This window comes from Cynocephalus volans, chromosome 3 (genome assembly GCF_027409185.1).
Source record: "Cynocephalus volans isolate mCynVol1 chromosome 3, mCynVol1.pri, whole genome shotgun sequence".
NCBI lineage: Eukaryota > Metazoa > Chordata > Mammalia > Dermoptera > Cynocephalidae > Cynocephalus > Cynocephalus volans.
This window is the reverse complement of record NC_084462.1, coordinates 172,454,723-172,481,130: the sequence shown is the minus strand read 5'-3', so window position 1 is coordinate 172,481,130 and position 26,408 is coordinate 172,454,723. Positions and strand designations below refer to the sequence as shown.

The 26,408-nt window shown below is 38.4% G+C and overlaps 1 protein-coding gene across 3 annotated transcripts in view; it reads left to right on the top strand.

Annotated features, from left to right (window-relative positions):
• UNC79 (unc-79 homolog, NALCN channel complex subunit) overlaps window positions 1–26,408 on the top strand; it is a 187,150-nt gene that overhangs the window by 90,853 nt on the left and 69,889 nt on the right. The window contains exons 21-29 of one of the 3 annotated variants that reach the window (XM_063091206.1): window positions 598–779; window positions 3,072–3,273; window positions 3,896–4,075; window positions 5,516–5,581; window positions 13,077–13,363; window positions 14,730–14,912; window positions 15,511–15,673; window positions 18,201–18,350; window positions 18,926–20,134. In XM_063091206.1, coding sequence (XP_062947276.1) covers window positions 598–779; window positions 3,072–3,273; window positions 3,896–4,075; window positions 5,516–5,581; window positions 13,077–13,363; window positions 14,730–14,912; window positions 15,511–15,673; window positions 18,201–18,350; window positions 18,926–20,134 — 2,622 coding nt within the window. The remainder of the gene's footprint in view (window positions 1–597; window positions 780–3,071; window positions 3,274–3,895; window positions 4,076–5,515; window positions 5,582–13,076; window positions 13,364–14,729; window positions 14,913–15,510; window positions 15,674–18,200; window positions 18,351–18,925; window positions 20,135–26,408) is intronic. The other 2 variants (XM_063091208.1, XM_063091207.1) reach the window with 2 other exon arrangements.

The following is a 26,408-nucleotide window of genomic DNA, read 5'->3' as shown; positions in this document are numbered from 1 at the left end:
TTTATAAAGCTATGCTTTTAAGAGTGGCTGGAACCATTCAACACAGACTGCAAAGTAATTAGAAATCTATCAAGTAAGACTATATTTATATCATGGAAGAAGTACATGGCCTCTGTAGCCCCAGGAAGTGTCTGTTTGGTTTTGTCATTTCACATCATGACTTATTAAGGGCACAGTAGGGAGCCTAGGACCTAGAGGCAGGGTGGTGGGCATCTCCCCTCCCATCTTCTTCTGTAGTCTGCAGAGCTTCTATGGAATAGCCACAGAAATGAGCATAGAGGCATTTTGAATAGTTTGAAATGTAGCTAAAAGTTAAGCAAAGAGAAAGGCCATTAAAAATATAAAGGGCAATCCAGAGCTAAATCAAGGCTGCCTGGCAGAAAAATGCTACACAGAGTAGAAACAATCTCTGCTGCACAGAGGAAATGGAACACTCATGAAGGCATTAGAATTTCCTTTTGGTATTTAAAATCACCATGTAGGGGGCCCAGAAGTAACTTTTTCTCTGTGGGTTCAGTTCTCAGAATGTCTAAATAAATATGTGTACGTGTTGTATATATGTACACATGTGTATAAAATCTGTATTTTACATTGCAGTGGAAAAAGTGGCTGTTATTTGTAGATTTCTGGATATTCACTCCGTGACCAAAAACCACCTGCTGAAGTACTCCCTGGCACATGCCTTCTGCTGCTTTCTGACGGCTGTGGAGGATGTCAATCCAGCAGTGGCTACCAGAGCTGGTCTCCTGCTAGACACCATAAAGAGGCCAGCACTGCAGGTGATGAGTGATGTGTGTTATTGCTTTGCAGACTGTTTGTGTCAGCAATACCAAGTCATTGAGTCATTTTTACATGTCTTAGTCTGTCCCACCTACTATAACAAAATACCATAAACTGGGTGGCTTATAAACAACAGAAGTTTTTATTTCTCACAGTTCTGGAAGCTGAGAAGTTCAAGATCAAGGTGCTGACAGATTCATTGTCTGGTGAGGGCCTGTTTTATGGTTCACAGATGGTGCCTTTTGCTGTATCCTCACTTGGTGGAAGTGGCAAAGCAGCTCTTTGGGGCCTCTTGTAAAAAGGCACTAATCCTGGGCCGACCCCGTGGCTCACTCGGGAGAGTGCGGTGCTGGGAGCGCAGTGGCACTCCCGCCACGGGTTCGGATCCTATATAGGGATGGCTGGTGCACTCACTGGCTGAGCGCCGTGCGGGCGACACCGAGCCAAGGGTTGCGATCCCCTTACCGGTCACAAAAAAGGCCAAAAAAAAAAAAAAAAAAAAAAAGCACTAATCCTATTCATGAGAGCCCTGCCTGCATGACCTAATCACCTCTCAAAGGCCCCACCTCCTCATACTATCACACTGGTGATTTTCAACATATGAATTTTGGGGGGATGAACATTCAGACCATAGCATCATATAAACACATGTGATACTGATGATAATGATGATGATAATAGTGGAAATGTTTGAATTGGAAAAAAACTCCCAGAACCACACATATTAAAAGATTCCTTTTTTTTATTTGTTGATACTTCTTTTCAGTCTTTGTTCATATGCTGATATCACTTTTGGACAGATGTAATTATTGTATATGTATAACTTTTTAGTGTGTGTGGCAAAGTTTTAAACTAGGCTGGTTTATCTTATACCATTTAGCTGGCTCCCGGGCTGGAAGCCCATATCATTAGAGCCTAGGTGTTAAGTGAAATTACATGAATTATAATGTTAATCACAGTAAAAGAAAGTAAGTATACTACCACAGCGAAACATTACAAATCAAAGCCAAAGAGACATGGGATATGAGACCTGAAGAGAGATATATATTTATCTTGTTTGGCATCTTCATTTTGCAGTTAAGAAACCAAGTCTCTGAGAGATAATGTGCCTTATCAAAGGACACAGAGTGAATTAGTGAGAGAACCAGGACTAGAACTTCCAAAGTCCTGATTTACTGTTTTTCCATATTTGACATCTGATTTATTTTTGTTGTTATTATTGAAACTAATAATGGCAAGAGCTAACATTTGTCAAATAGGTACCATGTTGCCAGGGCAGTGTATTAAAAGTGTCCTATCAAGCATTATCTCTCACAGTACCCTTTTGTGTGTACCCATTTTACAGATAGAGAAGGTGTGAGTTAGAAAGGTTAAGGAACTTTTTCAGAGTCACATAGCTAGTAGGTGGCAGAATAAACTCAGACTGACTCATAATAAAGTCCATGTTCTTAATTCTGTGTGTGTGTGTGTGTGTGTGTGTGCATACACACTGCCACCCAATCCAGTATAAGGGTTCTTCCTGTATTTTAAGACCAAGAATCACGGACAAACTGTGATTCTGAAAAATTGTAGGGTTATGTTTCCTGTAGCACACCCTCTCTTGTTTAATTCCCACTTGTCTTCTGGATAGTTCTTTGTTGGTCTTACTAGGTAGTTGTATGTCCTACCCCTGGTCAGGGCCAGGAACATGGGAGGCACTCCCATGAATGAATGAGATAGCTGGATGAATTATAATTTTTAAATTTTGTTCATTTAAAAAAGAGGAGGAATGGTAGACTCATATACTAGAGAAATGGATTCTTAATCCATTCCAACTTTGTTTTTTTAACATTCTACTTTCTACTCACATTCTAAGAAGACAAGGTGACTTTACTTTCTTTTAGAATCATGAAATCTAGGATTGAAAGGGAATTTAAAGACCATCTTCTTGTGTATTCTAAAATGTAGCTGTGAAAGTATGCTTCTTTAAATAAAAACTACAGACTTTGAAAAAGATAGATTGGTTTGAGGGTTTTGGATTAAGTGGTTATTATATAATACATTAGAAAACCAATAGCATACATTTAGTTTAGATTTCTGAATCAAAATTCAAGATATTCTACAGTTAGGAGGAACTCCTATTTTGCATTCTTTCCCTACCAAAAATTCCAATAAAAAAAATTTCAATTGGATTATTTTACATTATAGATCAAATAGGTTGCCTTGTTTCATTGACCTTGCCTAGTATATTGGCTTTGATATAATTTAGATGTTTATACATCTAACTTTCTTTTTTCCCCCCTCTTTCCCAGGGTTTGTGTCTCTGTCTTGACTTCCAATTTGATACTGTGGTTAAAGACCGACCCACGATATTGAGCAAGCTTTTACTCTTGCATTTTCTTAAGCAAGATATTCCTGCTTTGAGCTGGGAGTTCTTTGTCAATAGATTTGAGACACTTTCTTTGGAAGCTCAGCTACATTTGGATTGTAACAAAGAATTTCCTTTTCCTACAAGTAGGTAAAACAAAGAACTTGCTGTAAACAGTCTCAGTTCCTATTGTGCTTCCTACATAAGCAGAAGATACTCTGTGTGTAGTTTAATTTCCCACATGGAGGATGCCTTGACTTTATGTACCCCATTCATCAAATGTTTATTGAATACCTACTGTAGCAATCCATAGATGTATAAGTATATTCTGGCATTCCAAGATCAGAATTTTTCTCATTTCCCTGAGGACCTATGAATACCGATTGTGACTATGTGTTTCTTAAATGTTATTCAATCATTATGTTTATAATGTTTGTGAGCAATTTTGTGAGATATATGTGCACCTTGCAAACTCACTCTTACATGCTTCTTAATAAGTTACCTACAGCTCTAAATAGATGGGGAAAAGACTTTTGTTGCTCAACTATCAACAAAATTAGATAATTTAATCTTATGGTCCAAACAGAAAAATGATAGGCAATAGCCATGATTTTTTATGTAAGACTCACCAGAGAGGCAGATGGATGACTCATGCCTCTGTGGAAGATGTATTTTAATATTGAAACTACACACATGAATTGTTTCAAACTGGCTGTATTACATACCTAGTAAAGCAAAATGATAGCCTCTTTAATTCCTTTTGCAAAGCCATCACTGCTGTGAGGACCAATGTTGCTAACCTCAGTGACGCAGCGTTATGGAAGATCAAGAGGGCTCGCTTTGCAAGGAACCGCCAGAAGAGCGTGCGTTCCCTGAGGGACAGCGTGAAGGGACCCGTGGAGTCCAAGAGGGCGCTCTCCCTCCCAGAAACCCTCACCTCCAAAATTCGTTGAGTACCTTCCTCCCTCCCTCTATTAAATCTGTTTAATGTCTTTCTGAAGCTGACTTGTCATGTCGAATGTTCACAGAGAGTAGCACATTTAGCAAACTGAACTTGTTCAGCCAATCTGGCTTTCAGATTCCCTAGAGAAGCACCCCAGTGGTGTAAATGCCATGGGTGGCTTTCTCCAGTTTGTGGGTGCAGCAAAGCTCTGATCTAGCAGTAGATTGTTTTTGAAATGCAGAGGGCAGCATGTCCATTGATGCTTGGCATGAAACTTAGAAGAAGCCTTTGCTCCTAAAGCTTAGAACATGAAGGTTTGCACCACTGGCCTTGTAACCTAAGAGCTTTCTGAGTGAGACTCAGACAATAAGAGTCATGGCAGCTAAGGAGAAAGAATTCAAATTTGGAGTGGATTTTCTTTTCATGCATGATGGAAACAGCCACACAAGCCCCCAGATAAACTAATAATAATACTTGCTTTTGAAAAAGAAAAATCAGGCTGAGGAGAAGTTGAATTTCTGCCCGATTTTACCAGATAACTTATAAATAAAAAAAGCTTCATTGCCAAAAAAAAAAAAAAAAAAAAAAAAGACCATAGACACCGTATACCAGACCATTTATTATAAAGGTCTTTCTTTATATTGCACATTTAAAGAAAATAAAATTTTCCTTAAATTATCAAATGACTAGATAAACTTTAATGATTAGCAGTGGCTCATGAATGACAAATAATTAAAAATTCATAACTAAATAACCATATTGAGTATATTTAAATATATTACTAACTTGTAAAATTTATTAAATAATTTAATCCATAAATAACTGCTGTGAAGTTAATAAAAATAACACGTTAAAAAGTATTTCTTATCCTGTCAGAAGCTGAAAGGTTTGCTTTTTCATTGGCATTTACTAAAAGACAGCCTTATATAACAACCATTTTTAATTGTAAATGTGATTTTATTTTATTTGTTACATTTTATGTCAAGCTCCAGAAATATGGTATTTTGAACTTTGGACGAGTCAATGAAAGCACAGGTGGCCATTTAAGAATAAACTGCACGAGGGCTAGGCCCCAGGTGAAATTGTTTCAGATCCTAGAAACCGATACCTAGATTAAGTAAAAAACAATTTTTATATGAATGTCCCAGCTCTTTTATAACCTCACTGATCAGTTTCAGATATAAAGTTTATGTATTGTTATTTCTTGCTAACTGATTCACATGATAATTTTGAAGATTAAGAATTGAAGTAACATTGAAGGATGTTCTTGAGATTCAAATAAAACCACAAAACCTTTGTTACATAAACATCTTTTATGTGATGTTAATTACAGATAGGAAAACTAAACTTTCCCCTGCTATCCAATGCATTTAGCACTGAGTATATTTTCTAGGCTCAAGTTGTTTGTAATGCTTATTTAAATAGAGTTGTTGTTGATTTTTAAGCTATGAGGTTGACCAGGCATGAGCAGTCTGCTCCAGCTCTCGGTGGGACACCCGAACAGACACCAGGTGGGTACTTCTGATATTGAAGGGCTTATCACAGGTGGACAAGGTAAAGAATGCAGTGTCTCTAACTGGACTGGGATTTGCAAGCTCCAAAGAGTCTTACTCCAAATGCTCAAGTGTTTGAGCCCCTGACGTGGCAGTTCTTTCCATCTTATTATTAGCAGATGACTTTTGATCCCATTAACTTTTGGTCCAGTAAGAAGCATCGTATTACCTGAGTATGCACCTTTCTCCAGGGAGCCAATATGAATAGAACTATACATAGTACTTATATTTGTATGTGTATTTACACATAGAAATATTATGTTTATATATATCTGCTATAGGAAAAACATACATTTCATTTACATTTAAAAGGCTATACATTTGAACCACCATCACCCACTCATCCCTTTAGCCATTCCTGATTCTTTGCAACTCTACATGCATTTCTGTTTCTCAGAGACTGGAGGATTTCCATTGTTTGGAGGACCGTAGGATCATATTCAGCATGGAACAATGTAACTATGATTTGATGTTTCGTGATATATTACAATTTATCATGAGGCTTATCCTAAGGGTTCAAGGGACATTGGCAAGGAATTTACAGATTGAAGGTTATGCACGTGAACGGTGCCATGACTCCTTGGGAAGACTGTGAAGCTTATGAATACCTGCTTATTTGTCAAAAACAAACTTGCTAACTACTACCTGTGTATCATGCTGTAGAACATTTGGTTTTTCATCTATCAGTAGTTTTAAGACAGACTTCAGAATGGTACTGACACTCTCAGAAGGAAAATTTCAAGTATGGAAACTTTGAAGATCATGTGTATAACGTGTTACAAAAAACACACTCGAAAGAGAGGGAGGAAGCAGGAGAGGAGGAAAAGAGAGAGAGAGCCCCAAGGTCAGGAATGCAGTTGGTCGATGGTGGCCAAAGTGTATTTTCTCTTTTAAAATTGATGAGAAAAAAGGAATAGCAAACACTTGGTAGGGTCTCTCTATCTTTTACATGTTACTCGTGTCTCTACTGTGCTGTGATTAAAAAAAAATAAAAGTAAGACTTTCTGATCCTGAGCTGCAATAGAAATATGAAATTCATCCAGTTCTCCTTCAGTTAGGGCATTTTTGAGATTGTTCTTATGCAGTTTCATAGCTTGTCTTTGTTTCATCCCAGCTTGTCTTTTTGACTTGAGGCTTAATTGAAAAGCTAATCTTTAATTATTATTATTAACCATTTTTACAATCCAAGCAAAGTAGTCCTCTCACATCTCTGTGAGAAAATGTGTACATGTGTTTCTTGAAGTAAAGAAAAGCCTTTAGGCATCTAATTATTTCACCAAAAGTGACCAGGTGGAAAAAGGGCAGATAATAGCATTGTTTGAATTAAATATGAAGCTAAAACTTCTGGAAGGACAATTTATTCATAACTACCATAAGCAAAATTTGCTTAAATTTGGAAACAGCTGGCCAGTTTATATTGTAATTTCAAACTAGTGATTCATTTTTGCATTATTTTTTACTGGACACTGAGTGTTCTAACTTGGGAGCAAAGACATGCCAGAATAATCATAAGATTGTGCTGGATGGTTTAACATAGTAATTAAATGGAAACTGAGGAACTTGCTACTTAACAAACATACTTTTGTTTGGTCCAATTAATGAGCTCCTCTGTGCAGACTTCTTATTGATGAGGCCTGAAATAAAGCAGATGCCCTTTAATTAGGTGGCAAGACTTAATTTTAATTGCTGTTTAAGCTGAACTTTTTGGCATTGGGCTTACAATTTATGTCTTTGATATTAGCCTTTACATAATACTCACCGCAAATAGAATAGAAAATTCTGTTTTCTCTGGAAGGTATACTCAGCAAGGCTTATAAAGAGCTGCATTCCTCTGACATTTACGAGTCAAATAAAAGGCCTTTGTGCATATGAATAAAATTTATAGAATGTTATAGATAAAACATTAGATATATGTTAACATTCTCATTTTACAGAAGAAGAAACTGAGCTTCTCACAAAGCAACAAGTGTTACAAGCTTGTTGATGATCTGGGTCTCAAGCCCAGAGGTCCTGTGCTCTGTTACAAGGCATGCCTGGTAAATGCTAGTAGACACTCGGCTTCACTTTGGCCTAATTGATGAAATATACAATCTTTTTAACTGCTAATCTGAAACTTGTATAATTAGATGTAAGGTGTATTTTTCACTGATGCTGTGAGAACCAGGAATTCTTTGTCTTTGGCTATTTAGAACACCTGTTGAAGATTGACTATAGTGCAGTAGTTATATCAGCAAATACTGAATGAATGATATCAACCCCATGTGAACATAGGGTGCTTACTTGTGTCTTGTTCCTCATCCACTGGAATGAATAATTAAATAGTATGAGTATATAAGAATTATATTTCATATGTAGATAGTACCTCTTTACCTCTAAAGAGTGTTTTTATGCATGTCATCTAATTTTGACTTCACAACAACTCTGGAAATATGTAAAATAGGTTTTTTTTGTGTGGTTTTTTTTTTTTGTTTTTTTTTCACTTTACATACAGGCAGGAAAACTGACGTACTGAGAGATTAAGTAATTCTGCTTAGGTGATTTGCTTAAGGTCACTTACGACGAACTAGTTACCGACCGAACTGATACATCTTGGAAACTTGACTTGCTTTTATTCTACAACAACTACCTCTTGATGATTTGGTCTTAGGGTATGGTCCAGTGGGACATGAGTCTGGTTATGGAGGTGACCTGGGCATTCAGGCCTGCCATAGCATGGCTTAAGCCCATAAGTATCCAGACCAAAGGACCTTCCCAGTTAGGACCCCAGATTGGTTCAGAGCTATCCCAACCCCTCACAGGAGTTGCATATTTCCAGTTCTACTCCAGCCTGCAGAGAAACCTGGAAATCTCTTGACCTGCATCTGTATCCACGAGAGAAGGTGCCCAATGCTAGTCAGCCCTGGTAAAACTCTCGTATATTGACCTTTTCCTGCCTCCTCCTTAGTATCCCACCCTAGAATTCCAAATAACTTCTCTTTGGGCTCTCTCTTTCTGCAGATGGTTTTCAATCTACTTCTTCACTAACTTACAAAATGCCTGTAGATTATTAAGATCCAATAAATCAAAGAGTACAGTTTTTTATAGGAATGCTCTTGTTTGAAATTACATTTTTTGGAAATGACAATTTTTATTCAGCAAACATTTATTACGTACCTGCTATACTAGAAAATATGAGTAATACAAAGATGAACTAGAAATATTTATACTTTCAAGTTGCATGTGATCAAGTAAGGGAGCTAAAGCATGAACATCTGTAAACTCTCATCTAAAGTGACATTGACAGTACTTAGGATGGGTCATGTCAAATGCAAATGGAAGAAGGGTCTCCTACCTGTTGGAGCCATAAGGGAAGCTCTTGTGAACAGGTGGCTTTTCAGCCAGGCTTTGTTTGGTGGACACGATGTAAACACATTTTAACAGGAGGTGGGACAGGAAGGGGCAAAGGCAGGGATCGAGAGCATATGAGGATATGCAGTTAGCCGCCAGCCCCAGCCTTCTGTGGCTGTGTGCACACACACGCAACTGCTCTGAGTGAAGCTTTAAGTTGATGTAATGAGCTAGGAAGATCGTGAGGCAGTGTAATTAGAACTACTGGCAGGATGCAACCTTATTTATGGTGTTTGGGCACTGGCTTCTCTGGACCAAATTCAGAGTAAGCTCGTGAAAGGGGTCTTTTTTCTCTCTACCTAATTGTCATTTGTTGGTTTAACAGAGGGGTCAGTGAGTCAGTTTATACAGAGGAATGTTCCTGTTTCCCTGCTGTTTTGAGACTTCATAAATTTTTCTCTTATGTAGAATATAGGACCTGAAATATTTATTTGAATCCAATGTACTTAAACAGACATTTATGAACAGTAAGCATCTACTGTATGTGCTGATCTAATCCACCAGGTACTGCCCCATATTCTGTGAGGGATATAAAAGTGGATAAGATATAGCACTTGCCTTCAAGAAGCCCTTGCTCTTATCAGGGAAGTAAGGCAAATGAATAAATAAAAAGTCTGTCTTGCATAATAGTTATGTGCCGCATGAGAGTTAGGAAATGTTAAAGGAAATTTTCCTTCATTCTTCTTTTTCTTTCTCCCATCTTTTCTCCTTTCTTGTCTTTGGAAATTCATAGAACTTAGGGATCACATCACATCCAATTGCTAAGAGGGTGGGTGTATGTAATAAGAATGGTTTTGCGGGGGGACCAGATCTGTGTCATAAAATTGGGAGGGGGCTAGAGGATCACCTTGCAAGGTGAAGAGAGTGCCATGAGCAGACACAAAGGTGAAGAAATACTGGCTCCATTCTGAGATCCCCAGCTCATAAGAATGTTGAACATTCTGGGTGGACTAATAGGAGATAAGTCTGGAAATGCAGATCCTGATCTTGCCTGGTTTCAAATCATCTGAATAAATACTATTGTGTTATACTTTGCAGTTTCAATCAGTTATGCAACTCTGTGGATGGACTGTGATGGACTCAGTCCATGTTGAAGTTATAGCAGGAGTAGCTCTGCCTCCGTGATTATAAAGACACTTACATTTTTCCTTATAGAAATAATATAATCAAACCTCTTAACATGTTAAATCTCTATGATTAAGACAGATACAGGAATTTTATAGGTCGTAATTCAAAACTACTGAGTGTTTTAATTGTCATACCTTAGAGAAAATAGTGAAAGCATTTAATTTTAAAATTAAAGTTTCATACCTTTTGTAGATAACTAAAACAATAACATTGTCTTTATCAATAAAGAACATTTCAGCTTGTCTGCAGCTCATTTTTCTAAGGTGAGAAAAGCTGTCTGATTAAGGCAGCTTTTCTTTATGAAGAGTGTGCCAGCCACAAGCTTACTCTATTTTAAAGAAAGACAGTGAACAAAGTGCAGATTTGCAAAGCCCACAACTGGAAAGGTAAATTATTGGAATGAGAAGAGATTTTTTTTTCACTTTATACAAAAGGTTCCATTAAGAGTACACAACGTTTTGTTAAAGGTCACTCATTACTGCATATTCAGGGAGAGCAAAACAAGAACAGCAAACTCACAGCTAAAGCACTGAAGATCAATGACAGTGAATCTGCAGTGAGGCTGGGGCTCAGATGAAATCATACTTGGTCATTAGGAAGATATGAAAACGTCCGCTTGCAATGGGAAGAAAAGTCTTGAAATATTTAAGCTGAAGTCTGATGGCTTATTTTCTAGACTTGAATTGGGATGGAATGAAGTGGGAGCGGGATCCTAGTTGGACCTTGTAGGGAACTCTCTTTCTTTTGCACTGAGATCCCTAGATTCTCAGGGATATCCAACAAAGATGCAACTCAGATACTCCCCAGTTCCTTTTTTTAACTTTGAGACATTGGAGTCAAGCCAGTCTGGGCTTGGAAGTGGCTGAGCAGGACTGAGTGATATGTGCTCTCTTAAACCTTGCACCCTAGAGCTAAAATGAATTAATGAATGAAGCTATATTATAACAGCCATCAGTTGTCGCTCCAGTAACATTGGACCCCATATAATCTAGACATTCCATTTGTCACATTCTTGGCCCAAACTGCCCAAAGCAAAAATGGCCTTCTAGTTGTAAAATAATACTCTGGAGGAGAAAAAAATCAAGAGTAAATACTTTTTAATGCTGAAAAGATAGTTCTCTAAACTTTTTCTATTTTTTTTTTAACAGGGAGGGATTTACATAGGTATTGCTTTGGTCAAACTCTATATTAAAAATATTAAATTTAATTATAATGTACAGCAATGCTTCACATTTCTGGTCTCTCACTGAAATCATAAATTGATTTTTTTTCTGATGCATGACTGATAAATAATGATAATGTTTATTGATCACTCTCTGCATGTGAAACACTGTAACGAACAAATCCTTAGGTTTTATTTGAATGAAATCCTCTAAAGTACATTACACATATTTATTCTTTCATGAACCAACTCTGTGAGACAGAAAATGTTAATGTCCTAGAGTCATATTGAAATGCATTAGATAGTTTCCTCTGTATTAGAGGCTCTTAGACTAACTTGCAGCCTCTTCACTTATTGTCAAACATCTCTTCTCAGTATATCACTTTTGAACAGACCAATGTTCTTCTGATTGTCTGGGGAGACTAGACAACCAAGCTTGTTACCTTATGTGCAGGCCTAAACAAGTAAATTCTGAGTTTGACCTTCACTACTATCCCAAAGAAAAATGGTTGTGCTCGAGATAGTTTATTTCTACAGTGACCAGAAACATCTTTTATATCTTGCTTCTCTTGGCTGTGTCCTGGAAGATTGAGATTGTGTCAAATTAATTGAAGAGTTAGTGGATATAAATTAATACCTAGCTCTTTATTGCATCCTTTATACCATAATTATAATGGATGTAACTGAGGCTTGGTTTATAGTGGTTTGTAACCAAAACTTGTCATCATTTAGTAGAACTTTTCCTTGCGGGATGAGAGACAAGAATGCTAGCGTGCTCATCTAACTCACCAGATAAAAACTTTGTTTTCAATTTAGAATTTCTAATGTTGTTCATCAAAAGGAGGACAAGAGTGCAAAGAGTATTTTGAATGAGCCCCCAAACATACATATAGAAGAGGAATATCACTCTTCCTTCCCTAAAGTCCTAAGCCAAACCTCATGAGAAAGGGCAGAAGAGCAAAAGGAGATAGGGTGTAATTTCTGACTTTGACACTGGACAATGTCAGGGAGCTTCTCAGATATGATTATTTATTAGGCTAACAGGAAGTTGAGGGCTAAGGTATCTTTTCTTTCCATGTGAACTTTCAGCTCACCTTCATGTGATGTTTTTCTGTTTTTAAAAGTTCATGCTTTTCTGTCTGTGTTTCCCCGCCTTGTTTGTTTCTCATTACATACAGCAGGGCTTATAATTTGCTATGTATAATTTTGACTGTCTCATTCAAAGAGTACACATTGCGAATATCTCATGATTTGGAAAAGAAAACTTATTTTTGCATCAGCTGATTCATGAACATATGAATTGAGATAATAATTTAAACAATATAACACAATGGCTTTTTTGTGCTCAGTGGATTTTTAGACTATATTTTTCTGCAGTTATTCTTACATGCTTAATTTACAAAGCTGGAAGGGAAACTTCTCCTTACCAATGAGGATAAAAGTTTGCCAAGATATTAAAAAATTTGCTAAATGTGATGTTAATTTAGATTTTTGTCTTATTGTTTGAGGATAACCTTGCTTTATAGTGCCTTATTTTTATTTCCATTCCCTTATTATTTCCAGATTACTTGGTTGTTGATGAACAGTGTAACTTCCACCCCTGGACTAATGCTATGCTTAGCAGGCCATATTGTGCCTTTAAATTTTTTTGTCTGGAACAGAATCTTTATTTAGTAGAAGCAGAAACAATGATGCTTTGTCAATATCTAAGTGAGATTTTAGTGTAAACTGACTTGTGGGGGAGCTGCCCACTGACAGCCCTTCTTGCACTGACAGGGCAACAGTCTCCTGAGAATGACAACACCATCAAGGATCTACTCCCAGAAGATGCTGGGATCGACCACCAGACAGTCCACCAGCTGATTACAGTGCTCATGAAGTTCATGGCCAAGGATGAAAGCAGCGCCGAGTCAGACATCAGTAGTGCCAAGGCCTTCAACACCGTCAAGCGGCACCTGTACATCTTGCTTGGCTACGACCAACAGGAAGGTTGCTTCATGATTGCGCCTCAAAAAATGCGCCTGTCAACTTGTTTTAATGCATTTATTGCAGGAATTGCCCAAGTAAGTGTAATAACAGCTTTCAGAAGTCACACCATCTGGCTTTTAGTAGAAGCAAGGCATTAAATTCCATTTAGCCAACACTGATTGAGTGTAAAGAATTTTGCAAATTACTTGGTATTAGGCAGGGGTCTGTGGAGGGGACTGGAGAGATGAACAAGAGTCAGTAGCCTGGTATATGAGGGGAGTGTGGGATTTTTTATATATATATATTCATACATATCATAAAGCTTATCATTTTAACCATTTTATGTGTACAGTTCAGTGGCATTAAGTACCTTAAACATTGTTATACAGTCATCACTATTTATCCCCAGAACTTTTTCATCACCCTAAACTCTATACCTATTAAACAATAAGGGAGTATAGAATTTTTTATTTGCTTGGGTTTTAAAAGAATCCTTTTTCTTTTTTGGCTTTAAGTGGAAAAAGTTGAATTAATCATTCGACATCACACTATCATTGTATTAGTCCATTTCTGTTGCTTATAACAAAATACAAGGAACTGGGTAATTTGTAAGAAAATGACATTTATTGCTTACAATTTCTGAGGCTGGGAAGTCCACAGTCTAAGGAACACATCCGGTGGTGGTGACAGTGATCCAGAGGTCTCATATTGCAAGATGGTGAAAGCAGAGAGAGACTAACTTCTTATGTGCTCCTCGGAACCACACCTATGGCCACCGTTTTTAATCCATTCACTAGGCATGGTCCTCAGAATCAAATCACCTCTTCAAGGGCCCACCTTTCAATTACTGTAATAGGATTTCCCACCCTCCCAACAAATTGAAAAATTGTTGTTTTCAATTTGGGACAACTGTAAAAAAAGCCATGCTGAATATCTTTATACATACATTTTGGAACACTTGTCTGATTATTTCCTTAGGATATATTGAATTGCTGTACTAGAGGGTATGTGCTTTTTCTTACTTTTGAATACATACCGTTAAATTGCTCTTCTGAAAGATGGTACCAAGTGATACACTTGCCAGCAAAGTCCAAGAATGCCCATTTCCCCACATGGTTGCCAATACTAGGTCCTTTTTGTTATTAAGCCTAGTTTTATTCTAGCTAATAGTTTAAAGATATATTTTAATACATAAAATTTTAATTTCAATAGAGAATAAAATAAATAGGTAATTAGATAATTAAGTAGACTAAAACTACTTTCATTTACAAGTTTTTCAAAATTTCTTATGAGGTTAGACTTTCACCCCTTTGTGTATACTGGTCACTGCTATTAATATCGTATGAACTGGCTGTTAAATATGTTGCTTTGTTTTTTTGGGGGATGGTTCAAATTTTTCCTTTGGACTTCTGAGTGTTCTTTGTGGTTTTCCTTCAGTTGGTAATATTTTTTCTATTTCAGGTTATGGACTATAACATTAACTTGGGAAAACACCTTCTCCCCTTGGTGGTTCAGGTGCTCAAATACTGCTCTTGTCCTCAACTACGGCATTATTTCCAACAGCCACCTCGATGTTCCCTCTGGTCCCTAAAACCTCACATCCGGCAGATGTGGTTGAAGGCCTTGCTTGTCATCCTGTACAAGGTGAGCTGCTATAGTCACTCGTATTTGGGTGGAATGATTCTCTTACAGAGTACAACATTAGGAGCATACCTTAGAGACTTAAGTTGAGGATTTTGTAGGATAATAATTTGACCTTCAGAAGAAGAATCATAATGAGCAATTAGTGTTGAGAAGCAAAGATCTATTGGAATGAAAAAGAAATGGGAGGACATGTCAATGTATGCTCTAAAAATGTTTAAAACAAAAAATGGTGAATTGTAGGACATTGATCAACAACCTCTATTTATGATCAAAATCTCATATTTTATCTAAATATTAATTATTGTGTCAAAAAACAAAGAAGATACCCCAAAACTGCAGTCACCCACCAAATGTTTATGCCAGATAATTTTCTTGAAAGGAATTGTAACTATGAACTAGCATGCAAAGCCAACAGAGGTTTGGTGCAAGAGGCAGGGAGTATAGTTCCTTGTAAAAATAAGGCCATCAGAATCTATGTTTTTACCTTTCTGTATATTTTTGTCCCCGAGGGATAATGAGAAAAATGGCAAGATCAAGTGGAAAAACTTACCCTTAACAATAACCATTTATATTTTCCTCCCTCCATTTTATTGAGCAGTATCCATACCGAGACTGTGATATCAGCAAGATCCTGCTGCACCTGATTCACATAACAGTCAATACACTCAATGCACAGTATCATAGCTGCAAGCCCCATGCCACGGCAGGACCTTTGTACAGTGACAACAGTAACATAAGCAGATACAGCGAAAAAGAAAAAGGTACTTTCTATCTCAGAATTCTATCCCAAACTTAGCTTAAATACGTACATTTCTGGACAGTGTTTTTCTTAAGAGTTAGAGGAGCCCCAGCAGGTATCATTTTGGAGTCAAAAAAAAAAAAAAATCACTTACTGCTTCCTTAATTTTCCAACTTTTCCATGAATGTTGCTGCTTAACCTTTTAACTGAGCATTCAAGAGAAATAATTGATATGATTCTAAAACCCATCTCGTATGAGATAATGTTTTGTAAAATATCTTCTGCTGCTTGATTAAGGGGCCTTTGTAAGCCTTTTTCTTACGTGTTGGGAATGTCTTGCTTCTGGGCTGTGAAGTAAATCTTGGTCGGCACTCAGTGAAGTCATCATTTTTAGGTGTCTATTTTGTCCCTGAACTTTGTGCTCCCAGAATTCTAAGGGAATCTAAATCTACTGAAATGCTTTTTCCTAGCCTCATTATTTAATGCAAGGTGATTCAAGGCAATGGAAATGAAACATTTTTGCTGCATAGGTTTAAATTATTTGCACTTTTTCTATTGATAGCTCTTCCTCAAAAGAGACAGTAGAATGAAACTGAGATAGAGTAAAATTATAGCCTGATGTTTTAAGATGAGAGATGAAGAACCAAGGTGTGTATCTGTAGTGCATGTACAGGTGACTACACCTGTAAAAAGGTGACATCATCTAATCCAATGCTGAGAGAAAGCCAAACATCCAATGACCCTTTGTGCTGTTAGTACAGTCTGATTTGGTAGGACTGCTCTAGAAATATCTCAGTAGGGTGGATTGTAGCCAGTGTTCCACTGTTTTATTATTGCTGAAATTTTCAAGAATGTAGGTTGGCTACAGACGAAACTCCGAGCACTAGGTTCTTTTAGTTCTGGTACAATCCAGATCCTTCCTGAAGAACATCTTGCCTACCAGCTTAGGTCTTAGTCTCTGGGATATTGGGTAGATTAGGTTCAACTATGGATGTTCTCAGTGTGGATTTAGTGTTTGGGTCAATCCCAGATTAACTTTCTGGATGGGAGGCACCATCTTGCGGTCTTTCTGTCTCTATTATTCAGTACATTTTCAGAATTATTTCAAAGTTATGTAATGGAAGTTACATAGCTATTTGCTTGAAAAACTGTATTTTTCAAAGGGAAATTTTTTTTTAAAAAGGAAAAAAAGAAATAAAACAGATCACTGTGTTGCATTTCCCCGGAAACATGGGAATTCGATTGTGGAAGTGCACTGGGGGTTTTGTATTCATTTTGATTGTTCACGTTTATTTTTTATCTGATTAAAAATATTAATATGGTTATTTCTTATGAAGTTTACTGCTTCAAGTTTCATTTATTTGTAGAATCTCGAGCATTAGGACAGGATCAGTCCTTAAAAGTAATGTTTATACTCCTCTAATACTTAAGAATCTTGAATAATGATAATTACACCCGAGCTTCATTTTGTCATGGAGGTAGACATGAATATAGGCAAAATATTCTGATTTCAGTGACTTCAACTTGAGCAGTGGGCTAATTCCATTTATTGTGGTATTGAATGCATTTTAATAGCATTTTCTCTTGCCGCTTTGTATGTGGCTTTGGCCTCTCAGAAGGATGAAAGAAGAAAATTTGTTAAATGAACTATGTGGGTTGCAACACAGCAATTCTTTCTTCATTAATGTGTCTTGGGTTTATCTTTGATTTTAAAATGGCTAAATGAGGATAGAAGAAAGGGCATAGAAACAAGCTCAACAGGTGTTCTAAGTGACTGATTTGTTTATGGAGCCTTAGGATCATATGAGTCAGAGATTCTTTCTGGGATTCATGAGGTCCATGAACGTTACATGTGGTAAACTCCTCAGAGAAGAGTCTTGCTTTAATAGGAGGAAATGTTATTTTCTGTTTTCTTTTTCCTTTGTTTACTCTTTTAGTCCATAATCATTTGTGGAGCTTTGGGGATGATAAGTGGCTTTTCTAAGCTTTTTCTGTGTGTTGTGTGTTTCATTACCAAATGTAGAGTACAGTATTTTGCATTCACAAAATATAAAGTGCATGTAGTGTTAGGCTGTGTCTATGCCAGTTCCTAAATCTCAGGGAGGCATATATTTTTTAGAAAGGGCATAATCCACTCATTTTGTTTAATTTTCTTTTGCCAAATTAGCTTGAAAATCCACCCAAAGCAGGCAAGTTCAAGCAGTGTCACAGACTCCTAGAAAAAGTAGCTGACATCTATGTGTCATCTGGTGTTAAGTGCACTGGAAAAGTTTCCCCTAGAAAGCTGTATTGGAGTATCAAGATGCCTCTCTTAAAAATGCTGCCAATTGTCACATGGAAAATGATGGGCAATTTTGTAACAGATTGCTTTGTTCAACATATGGATAATTTGATGCCTGGATGAAATATCAACCCATGGCTAGACTTGGGCTGGTGCAGGAACCACCCCAGACTTTCTTCCGTAATGCTTTCATTGAAATGCTTGTGTAGACACAGCCTAAGAGAGAATAACCTCTTAAGTGTAATTTTGACTTTCTCTCCCCAATTAGAAGAAGATAGTGTTTTTGATGAATCTGATATTCATGATACACCTACTGGACCCTGCAATAAAGAGTCTCAAACTTTTTTTGCAAGATTGAAAAGGATAGGCGGCAGCAAAATGGTGAAATATCAGCCGGTTGAGATGAATGTTCAGAGAAGTATGAATTTTTTCTCTTAGTAATTTTATGCAGAAATGTTGTACTCTACTGTTTGTTTGGGGTGAAATCTTAATTTTATTATGTTATTACACATTTTAATACCGTTGATTTTTATCTATATGTATGCACAAACAGTATATATATATATACCCATTTATATATATACGTGAATTGACAAATACATCATTAATGTCATGATCGTCTTTGAGGGCCATTGCTTGATTTGATTTGTTGCAAAATGTTTGCTTCTCTTCCACACAATTTGGATACGGTTTCCTAGATCTGCCTCAGCCAAAATATGAACCCCTGTCTTGTGCACAAATGAATAGAGCTGAGGAACTATCCTGAAGCCTGATTTTGGAAATCAGATCGTAAATTGCTATTTTGGTTTCTTTCATTTCAAAGTTTCCTGGTTTTTGAAATTAGAATGAATCCTACAAAAACTTGGCCAGAAAGTCCATTTTCCCTTCTGGTGGAGCTGGGATTGTGATTATGATTTATGCAATTGTATGAGGGGAAAAAAAAATGGTAAAACCTCTAAGTAAAATAGTACTAGCTTTTTCTGTTTTAATCAGGTGAAATAGAACTGGCTGAATATAGAGAAACGGGTGCATTACAAGACAGCCTTCTACACTGTGTGAGAGAAGAAAGCATTCAGAAAAAAAAGCTGCGCTCTTTTAAACAAAAATCTCTTGATATAGGGAATGCAGACTCCCTCTTGTTTACGCTAGATGAACATCGTAGAAAGTCTTGCATAGATCGGTGTGACATAGATAAGCCTCCTGCCCAAGCTGCTTATATCACACAGAGACAAAATGACCACGGACGTTCTAGACAGAATTCTGCTACAAGGCCTGACAATATTGAAATCCCCGAGAACCCAGCTGTGGAAGGTTTTCAAGAAACTCGAAGGCCTGTAATACCAGAAGTTAGGTTAAACTGCATGGAGACGTTTGAGGTGAACGTTGACTCTCCAGCAAAGCCTGCTCCTAAAGAGGATTTAGATCTGATAGATTTGTCCTCAGATTCAACATCTGGGCCTGAAAAGCACTCTCTACTCTCAACGTCTGACAGTGACTCCCTTGTATTTGAGCCTCTTCCGCCTCTCAGAATCGTGGAGAGTGACGAAGAGGAGGAGATGATGAACCAAGGGAATGGTGGGACGTCTGTGAAAACTGCTGCCTCCTCTCCGTCCAGCCCCAGCCATCCCTCTGTCCTCAGCCTAAGCACAACTCCCCTTGTGCAAGTAAGTGTGGAGGACTGTTCCAAAGACTTTTCCCCTAAGGACTCAGGAAATAACCAGTCAGCAGGTCACAAGGACTCTGCTCTCATAGCCCTGGAAGACCCTGCAGACTCTGAAGAACTGTCAAAGCAAGAGGTTTCCTATGGCAGCCCACTAACACTTAAGCAGAAACGAGACCTCCTCCAGAAGTCATTCGCTCTCCCCGAGATGTCACTGGACGATAACCTTGACCCTGGCACTGATGAAGAGAAGTCTGGTGGGCTGACGCCAAGTTCAGGAGCTAAAACTGTCCTCCTCAAAGTTCCTGAAGATGCTGAGAATCCCACAGAAAGTGAGAAGCCTGATACCAGTGCTGAATCTGATATGGAACAGCATGCTGAAAGGAAGGCAGAAGAGGATGGAGCTGAGGAATCAGAATTCAAGATTCAGATTATTCCCAGGCAGAGGAAACAGAGAAAGATTGCTGTCAGTGCTATCCAGAGAGAATACCTCGACATTTCCTTCAACATTCTAGACAAATTGGGAGAACAGAAAGACCCAGGTAAGCCCGTCTCTCTTCTCTCTCCCAGCCTTGACTTCACGTTTGTGCATCTTACCTGGTAGGTTATGGGCACTGAATACGCATCAGACTCAGAATCTTATAATGTCAGGGTGTGGCATTATAATGCTCCGTGATCACTCTGGGTCCTCCTTGCTTACTGGACTGTGATGGATTCAGATGTGGTTCTACTGGCTCCATAAATGTTTCTGTATTTGTTGTTTCTCAATTCTGCAGTCCGTTCTTGACCATCCTTGGCAATAAGAGGTCATGGCTAATTCATATCAGGGTATTCCAAATATCATTTTAGTCTTCCTCAAGCAGCAAAAGTCATTAATTTGAATTCTTTTGGCTTTCTTCCTGCCCACACCCCCTCTACTTTAGTGAGCTATGACATAGTCCAAAGGAGGAACACAGGTGAAGGGCTAAAATAAAGCAAAGAGTGCTTGCAATGATTAAGAACTGACTGGGATCTTTTAGGGTATGCAGCTGATTTTGTATACTAGCCAATCATCAGGAAGCAAAAAATTCCGGTTACAACCTAGACCCTAATCCATGAACACCACTCAGTGGTGAAATTGTCACAGCATATGGATTCCCTGCCTCGGGCACTATTTCTCATGTTTCCTTGGAGGCACTGTTTCTAAAAAAAAAACCTGGAAAAAGTGGCAAGTCAATAGTCCACCTCATCCTAACACACAGTCTTCTGTAGTATTACCTCAATACTGATTTGAAATGCTTCTTAATTTCTTAGTCCAGATCTAAAAAAAGAAAAAAAATTAATGTGATTCTTCGGATAAAATAGGATTAACCAGGGATGATTATTTTAGGAGATTCATAGACTATAGATCATTGGGAACTGGCAAAGATCTTGGAGACCTCCAGCCTAGCCCCTCATTTTATACAAGAGGATACTGAGGCTTAAAGGAGGTGATACAACCTGCCTCAGGCCACACGGCCAGCCAGAAGCAGTGCTAGGACGATTCTGATTCCAGTCCTGCTTCTCCCATGACTCCACACAAAAGCAACTAAGAGAACGTGCTTGGATTTTTTTATTTGAGCATTTCCAGAAGTTTCTATCTGTTCTTTAGCTCACAGGACAGTGCTGAGTACTTCAAGGATGCTCTGTAAAAATCTGTTGAATGAACATTTGGAGAAGGTCAGGCTCTAGCCATGCAGGGGGAAATAAAAAGATTCTCTTAATATCAAGAAAGCTTGAGAAGTTAAGAAGGTTTCTAGGGAAACTGAGAGACCTTTTTATTGTTTGGAGCCAGAAAAATTGCTGCAGATGGATGGAGAACAGAATTGGCCTAGAAACTATAGAGATCTATAGGGTAGGTATGTAAGAAACTATGTAAGGTTGACAGGGTGGGTATACGTGAAATATAGGTTATAGGACATATGTTTGTGTGTGCATGTGTGTTGCCTTCTTTATTCATCATTATGTCAGATTGTTCTTCAGGTTAACAGGGAGGAAATTGATTTTGTATTCAGACATTTGTTACCATAATCAGACAACTGTGATAATGTCTTTAAAATTTTTATACTATTTATTACAGTATCATAATAATTTTATGTCTCTATAGCATCCATCTCCCACAGACATACAGATCTTCTACCCTTCCTTGCTGGGCACTGGAAGGAGGCTCGTGTGCTCAGAGTACAACTTGGGCTTCCCTAGACTTTCTTGCCCCTATCAGCAGGAGCGAGGGAGCCCCAGACACCTACCTCTCCTGATCCTCCCAAACTCACAGACTCGCCACTGCTAATTGCCTTGAGTCCAAGACTAATCTCACCGAGCACTTTCTCTCTGTTTATGTTGTACCTGCAACAGGCTCCAGAGCTGGGCTGCTTTTCATCTTCTTCACTCAGCTTTCCCTGAGGCCCTGCACTCCTGTTCTGAACCTTTCTCCCCCTTGACTCTGATTCCTAAAACCCTCTCCCTGAGTCCTCAGAGATTCATGGTCCTTCATGAGCAAAATCTCCTATATACTCGCTCTCTCCTCTGACTGTTCCCTTTGTCTTCTCGGTCTGCTGGGAGCCCAGCGCTCCCTGAGGACATTGATTTCCCCACAGCCCGTGGTCACAGGGCTTGGGCCAGGGGAAGGCATCTTCCCTGCTCATTGCTGCCCCTTCCTGGGCATTCCCTCCTTGTCTTTAACCCCCCCAGCTCTGGGCCACATATCAGCCCATCCCACCCACGTCTCTCATTGTTGCATCATTACTAACCCCTGACTCTCATTTGTTGACAAATATGACTCCTGACTCTTCTTGGTCTTTCCTAAATTATTCCTGTCTTAATTCTTATTGATTTCAATATTAGTGTAGATGACTCTTGTGACACGCTGGCTTCTCATTTCCTTGAATTCATCTCCTCCAGTGATTTTTTGTTTTTATCCTCTATGTTAGCTCAGCTACTCATTCTCATGGTCATGTCACAGACCTTGTTATTACCAATAACCATGCCTTCTATTTTCTGATGACTATTTCCTCTTTCTCTGGACAACACTGTATGGATCCTACTATCTTCCACTGTCCCTCCCCTACTTCATGTCTTCTCTCCTTACTCAACTTAAATGCAAGTCTACCAGGATAGTCCCTCCTGCCTGGCCTCCCTCTCTGGCCTTTGTTTTTTCATACTTGCTTAGCTAAACACCACCCTTGTTAAATCCCATTTTTCGTCTACTAGCAGGTGAGTGTGACTGGATAAAAACACATACTGTTGACTGGTCTCATTTAAAATTCATGGCATGAATCTCAATTGGGTCCTTAAAGCTACCTGGCAAGTGCACCGTATTTTCCTGGTCCATTCACGTTTCCCTCCTCCCAAGTGACTATTTCATAGCAATTTCTCCCTCACCCCCAAACTTTCAGCAACTTTGAGCACACAAATATAATCTTATTGGGCCGGCCCCGTGGCTCACTCAGGAGAGTGCAGTGCTGGGAGCGCCGAGGCCGTGGGTTCAGATCCTATACAGGGATGGCCGGTGCGCTCACTGGCTGAGCGTGGTGCGGACGACACTGAGCCAAGAGTAGCGATCTCCTTACCGGTCAAAACAAAAACAAAAACAAAAACAAAAAAACAAATATAATCTTATTTTTCTCTCTTTAAAAAAAATCTCTGTATTCCAATTCTTGCAACAATTATTTTATTTTGTTCCTCTCCTTGTAGCAAAACTTTTCAGAAGAGTTATCGATACTATCACTCTCTCCAATCTTCTCCTATTCTATTCTTTCTAAAAATCATTTCTATTAAGCTTTCACCCAACAACTCCACCAAAACTGCATTTATCAAGGTCACTAGTGACCTTTACTGCTAAATTCAAAGGTCAGACCTTACGTCTTTTCTTCTGACATATCTGCAGTATCTGACACAGTTGGTCACTCCCACTTTACTTGGCTTCCAGGATACCACACTCCCTTGGTTTTCTTCTTATTCAAGTGGTCACTCCTTCTCAGTTTCTTCTGTTGGTTCCTCCTTATCTTCCTAATGAGAGAGTGTCCTGGGATCTCTGTCCTTGATCTTCACTCTGTTGGTGATCTCACTTAGTCTTATGGCTTTACATATTGTCTGTATCTTGAGACAACTCTCCTATTGCTGGAATAATGCTATGTAACAAAGTCTCAGCAGCATACGGCAATAAGCATTTATTGAGTTCAAGAACCTATTGGTCATCTGGGGATCAGCTAATCTAGGCTGGGCTTGGCTGGGTGACTAGGCTCTGCTTCTCATGCCTGCCAACCTCTTCTGGACGTGAAGCCTGGCATTATTCTCATGGCAATGGCAGAGCCACAAGAGAGCAAGCCCAATTGCACAAGCACGTTTCAAGCCTTTGGTCATATTATGCCTGCAAATATTCTTTTAGCCAAAGCAAACTACATGGCTGAACCATAGTCAAGAGGAGAAATATACTCTGCCTCTTAGTGGGAGGAGCTTTAAAGTCTCATAGCAAAAGGCATGGATTCAGGGAGAAGTGAAAAACTGGGACCACATCTTTCAAATATCGCATGGGACATATGCTAAAAATGGTCTGTTGTTTATCTGAAATTAAAATTTAACTGAATGTCCTCTATTTTATCTGGCAACCTTACTCTACCTTCAGAACATATCCAGGATGTGGTGCCTTCTTATTACTTCCAGTCTTTGCACCCTTGTCTGAGCCACCAACATCTCTCCCCTGGGTTAACAGCTATAGCCTCCTGACTGGTCTCCCACCTTCTACCCTTGTCACCTTCATGTCTTCTTAACACAGCAGCCACAATGATCATTAAAACATGGGCTTACACTATTCCTCTGCTTAAAACCTTCTACGGGCTCCTCATTTCTTTCATAGGAGAAACTCAAGCTCCTTAAATGCCTAGAAAGTCCTATGTGGTCCCTGTTCTCATTAGCTCTCGATTTCCTTTGCACCGCTCTCTCCACACTTCTACTCAGCCACAGTGGCCCCTTGTCATTTTGTGAACACTCTCTCAGTCTGTACTGTCAGATATCTGTCTAGGTCACCCCTTACTTCTTTTAATTCTTTGATCAAACTTCAGGTTCCAAATGAGGCTTGCCCTGGACTACATCTACCCCCTACCGCTACCTGACATCTTGGTATCTCTTTGTCTTCTCTGTTTCTCTCCTACAAAGAATTGATCTTCTAACATACAATAATTTATTTACTTTTATGCATATTAATCATCTGTCTCTCCCCCCCCCAAAATGAAAGCTCCCAAAGGCAAGGATTTTTGTCTGGTTTGTTTGCTGACTGTATCCCAACTGATGAGTAGAGTGCTGGAAAATATTTGATGAATGAATGAAAGGATAGTAGGACATTTTCTGCACATCACTATAAAAAAATTGAATACAAGTATTTTAAGCCAAGCGGACAGCTCTGTTCATATATTTGTCTTAAACTGCCCACAAATAAAAGGTTTCATAAAACGATTAAGGACTGAGAAAAAAATTGCCTGGCTTAAAGAATCTTGGTTCACTAATAATTTTTAAAAATTATCTTACAGTAATGACATTTCTTTAAAACTAAAAATATACCAAGGATTTTAATAACCATACCAAAACTCTAAAAGTCTTATTAATATTTCAATGAATTTTTGAAAATTAGCCTAAGCTTTCTCATTCTATGTTAGTGATGAGATTAGTTTGCCATAGTTGCAGTACACGTAGAATGGAGGCAGATGAGGGTAAAAGAGGTAATTATGCCTGTTTTTCAGTAGAGGTTTGGGGAGAGCACCTGAGAGAAAAATAATACCTTATCTTTAATAGCTTCGTGATTAAAATAATTTAAAATTAATAGTTATTTAATGCTTTATTAAGATGGTTCGGGAAATTTTACAACAGTTATACTCTTTTTGTTATCAAGAAGTTATTTATCTGGCAACCATATCTACCCAGAAAGACCTCTGAAAATCAAAAATAGGTGTTTCAAAATCAATGTTTAAAACCTTTTCTCCCAGGCCCCTCACCTGAGATCTATTCTACTTTTATTTCTGACAGTTTAGTATGTTTAATGATCATCCAATAATAGAAGAGCATCTGCACACTTAAATTGTATATATACATGAATGTATGGCGGATTGCTCTGTGGCAAGAAAAAATAATTGATACTACAAAAAGGGTGAGACGGACACCTTCTTAAGCTTACGTGCTTGAAGCCGTTCAGGGAGGGCGTCCCTGCATTACAGTACGGTGTAGTCAGGGAAGCCACAGCGGTCATGCCAAGTCGGCCACTGTATAGTGCTGATACGATGGAAGAAGATTGGTAAAGAATTTCATGAGGTTTGCTATGATAAACCATTAAACTTTTTGGAAAGTTGTAAGGATAATCTGTAGTCACCTAGTATAATGTGGGATGCTTGTTTCCCATTATCGATAGGTTATTAGGACAACATTATAGGCAGAAAGTATTTCACCTTAGATACAACATATGTCAAATAGGAGGAGAAAATGATACAGTCTGTTTCTTGCTAAAATATAAAACCTGAATTAATAGCGAGTATTTATTCCAAGTTAGATACAGTCCCTGTTCTTAAATTACTTCTGGTTTAGTGTAGTTTACAGACAAGTAAACAGACAATTACATAATAATGTGATAAGTTTGAAAAAGGTTAAGGACTAGGTGCTCTCTGTAATTACTTAAGACGGTCACCTGACCCCGTGTTTTTGTTTGCCTTTTTAGGGCGAGAGGGATCCTAGAAACCTCCTTGGAGGTGGAATTTTCTATATAAGTTGAGCTGTAAATGAGGAGTAGGAAATTGCTAGACAAAGGTGGAGATA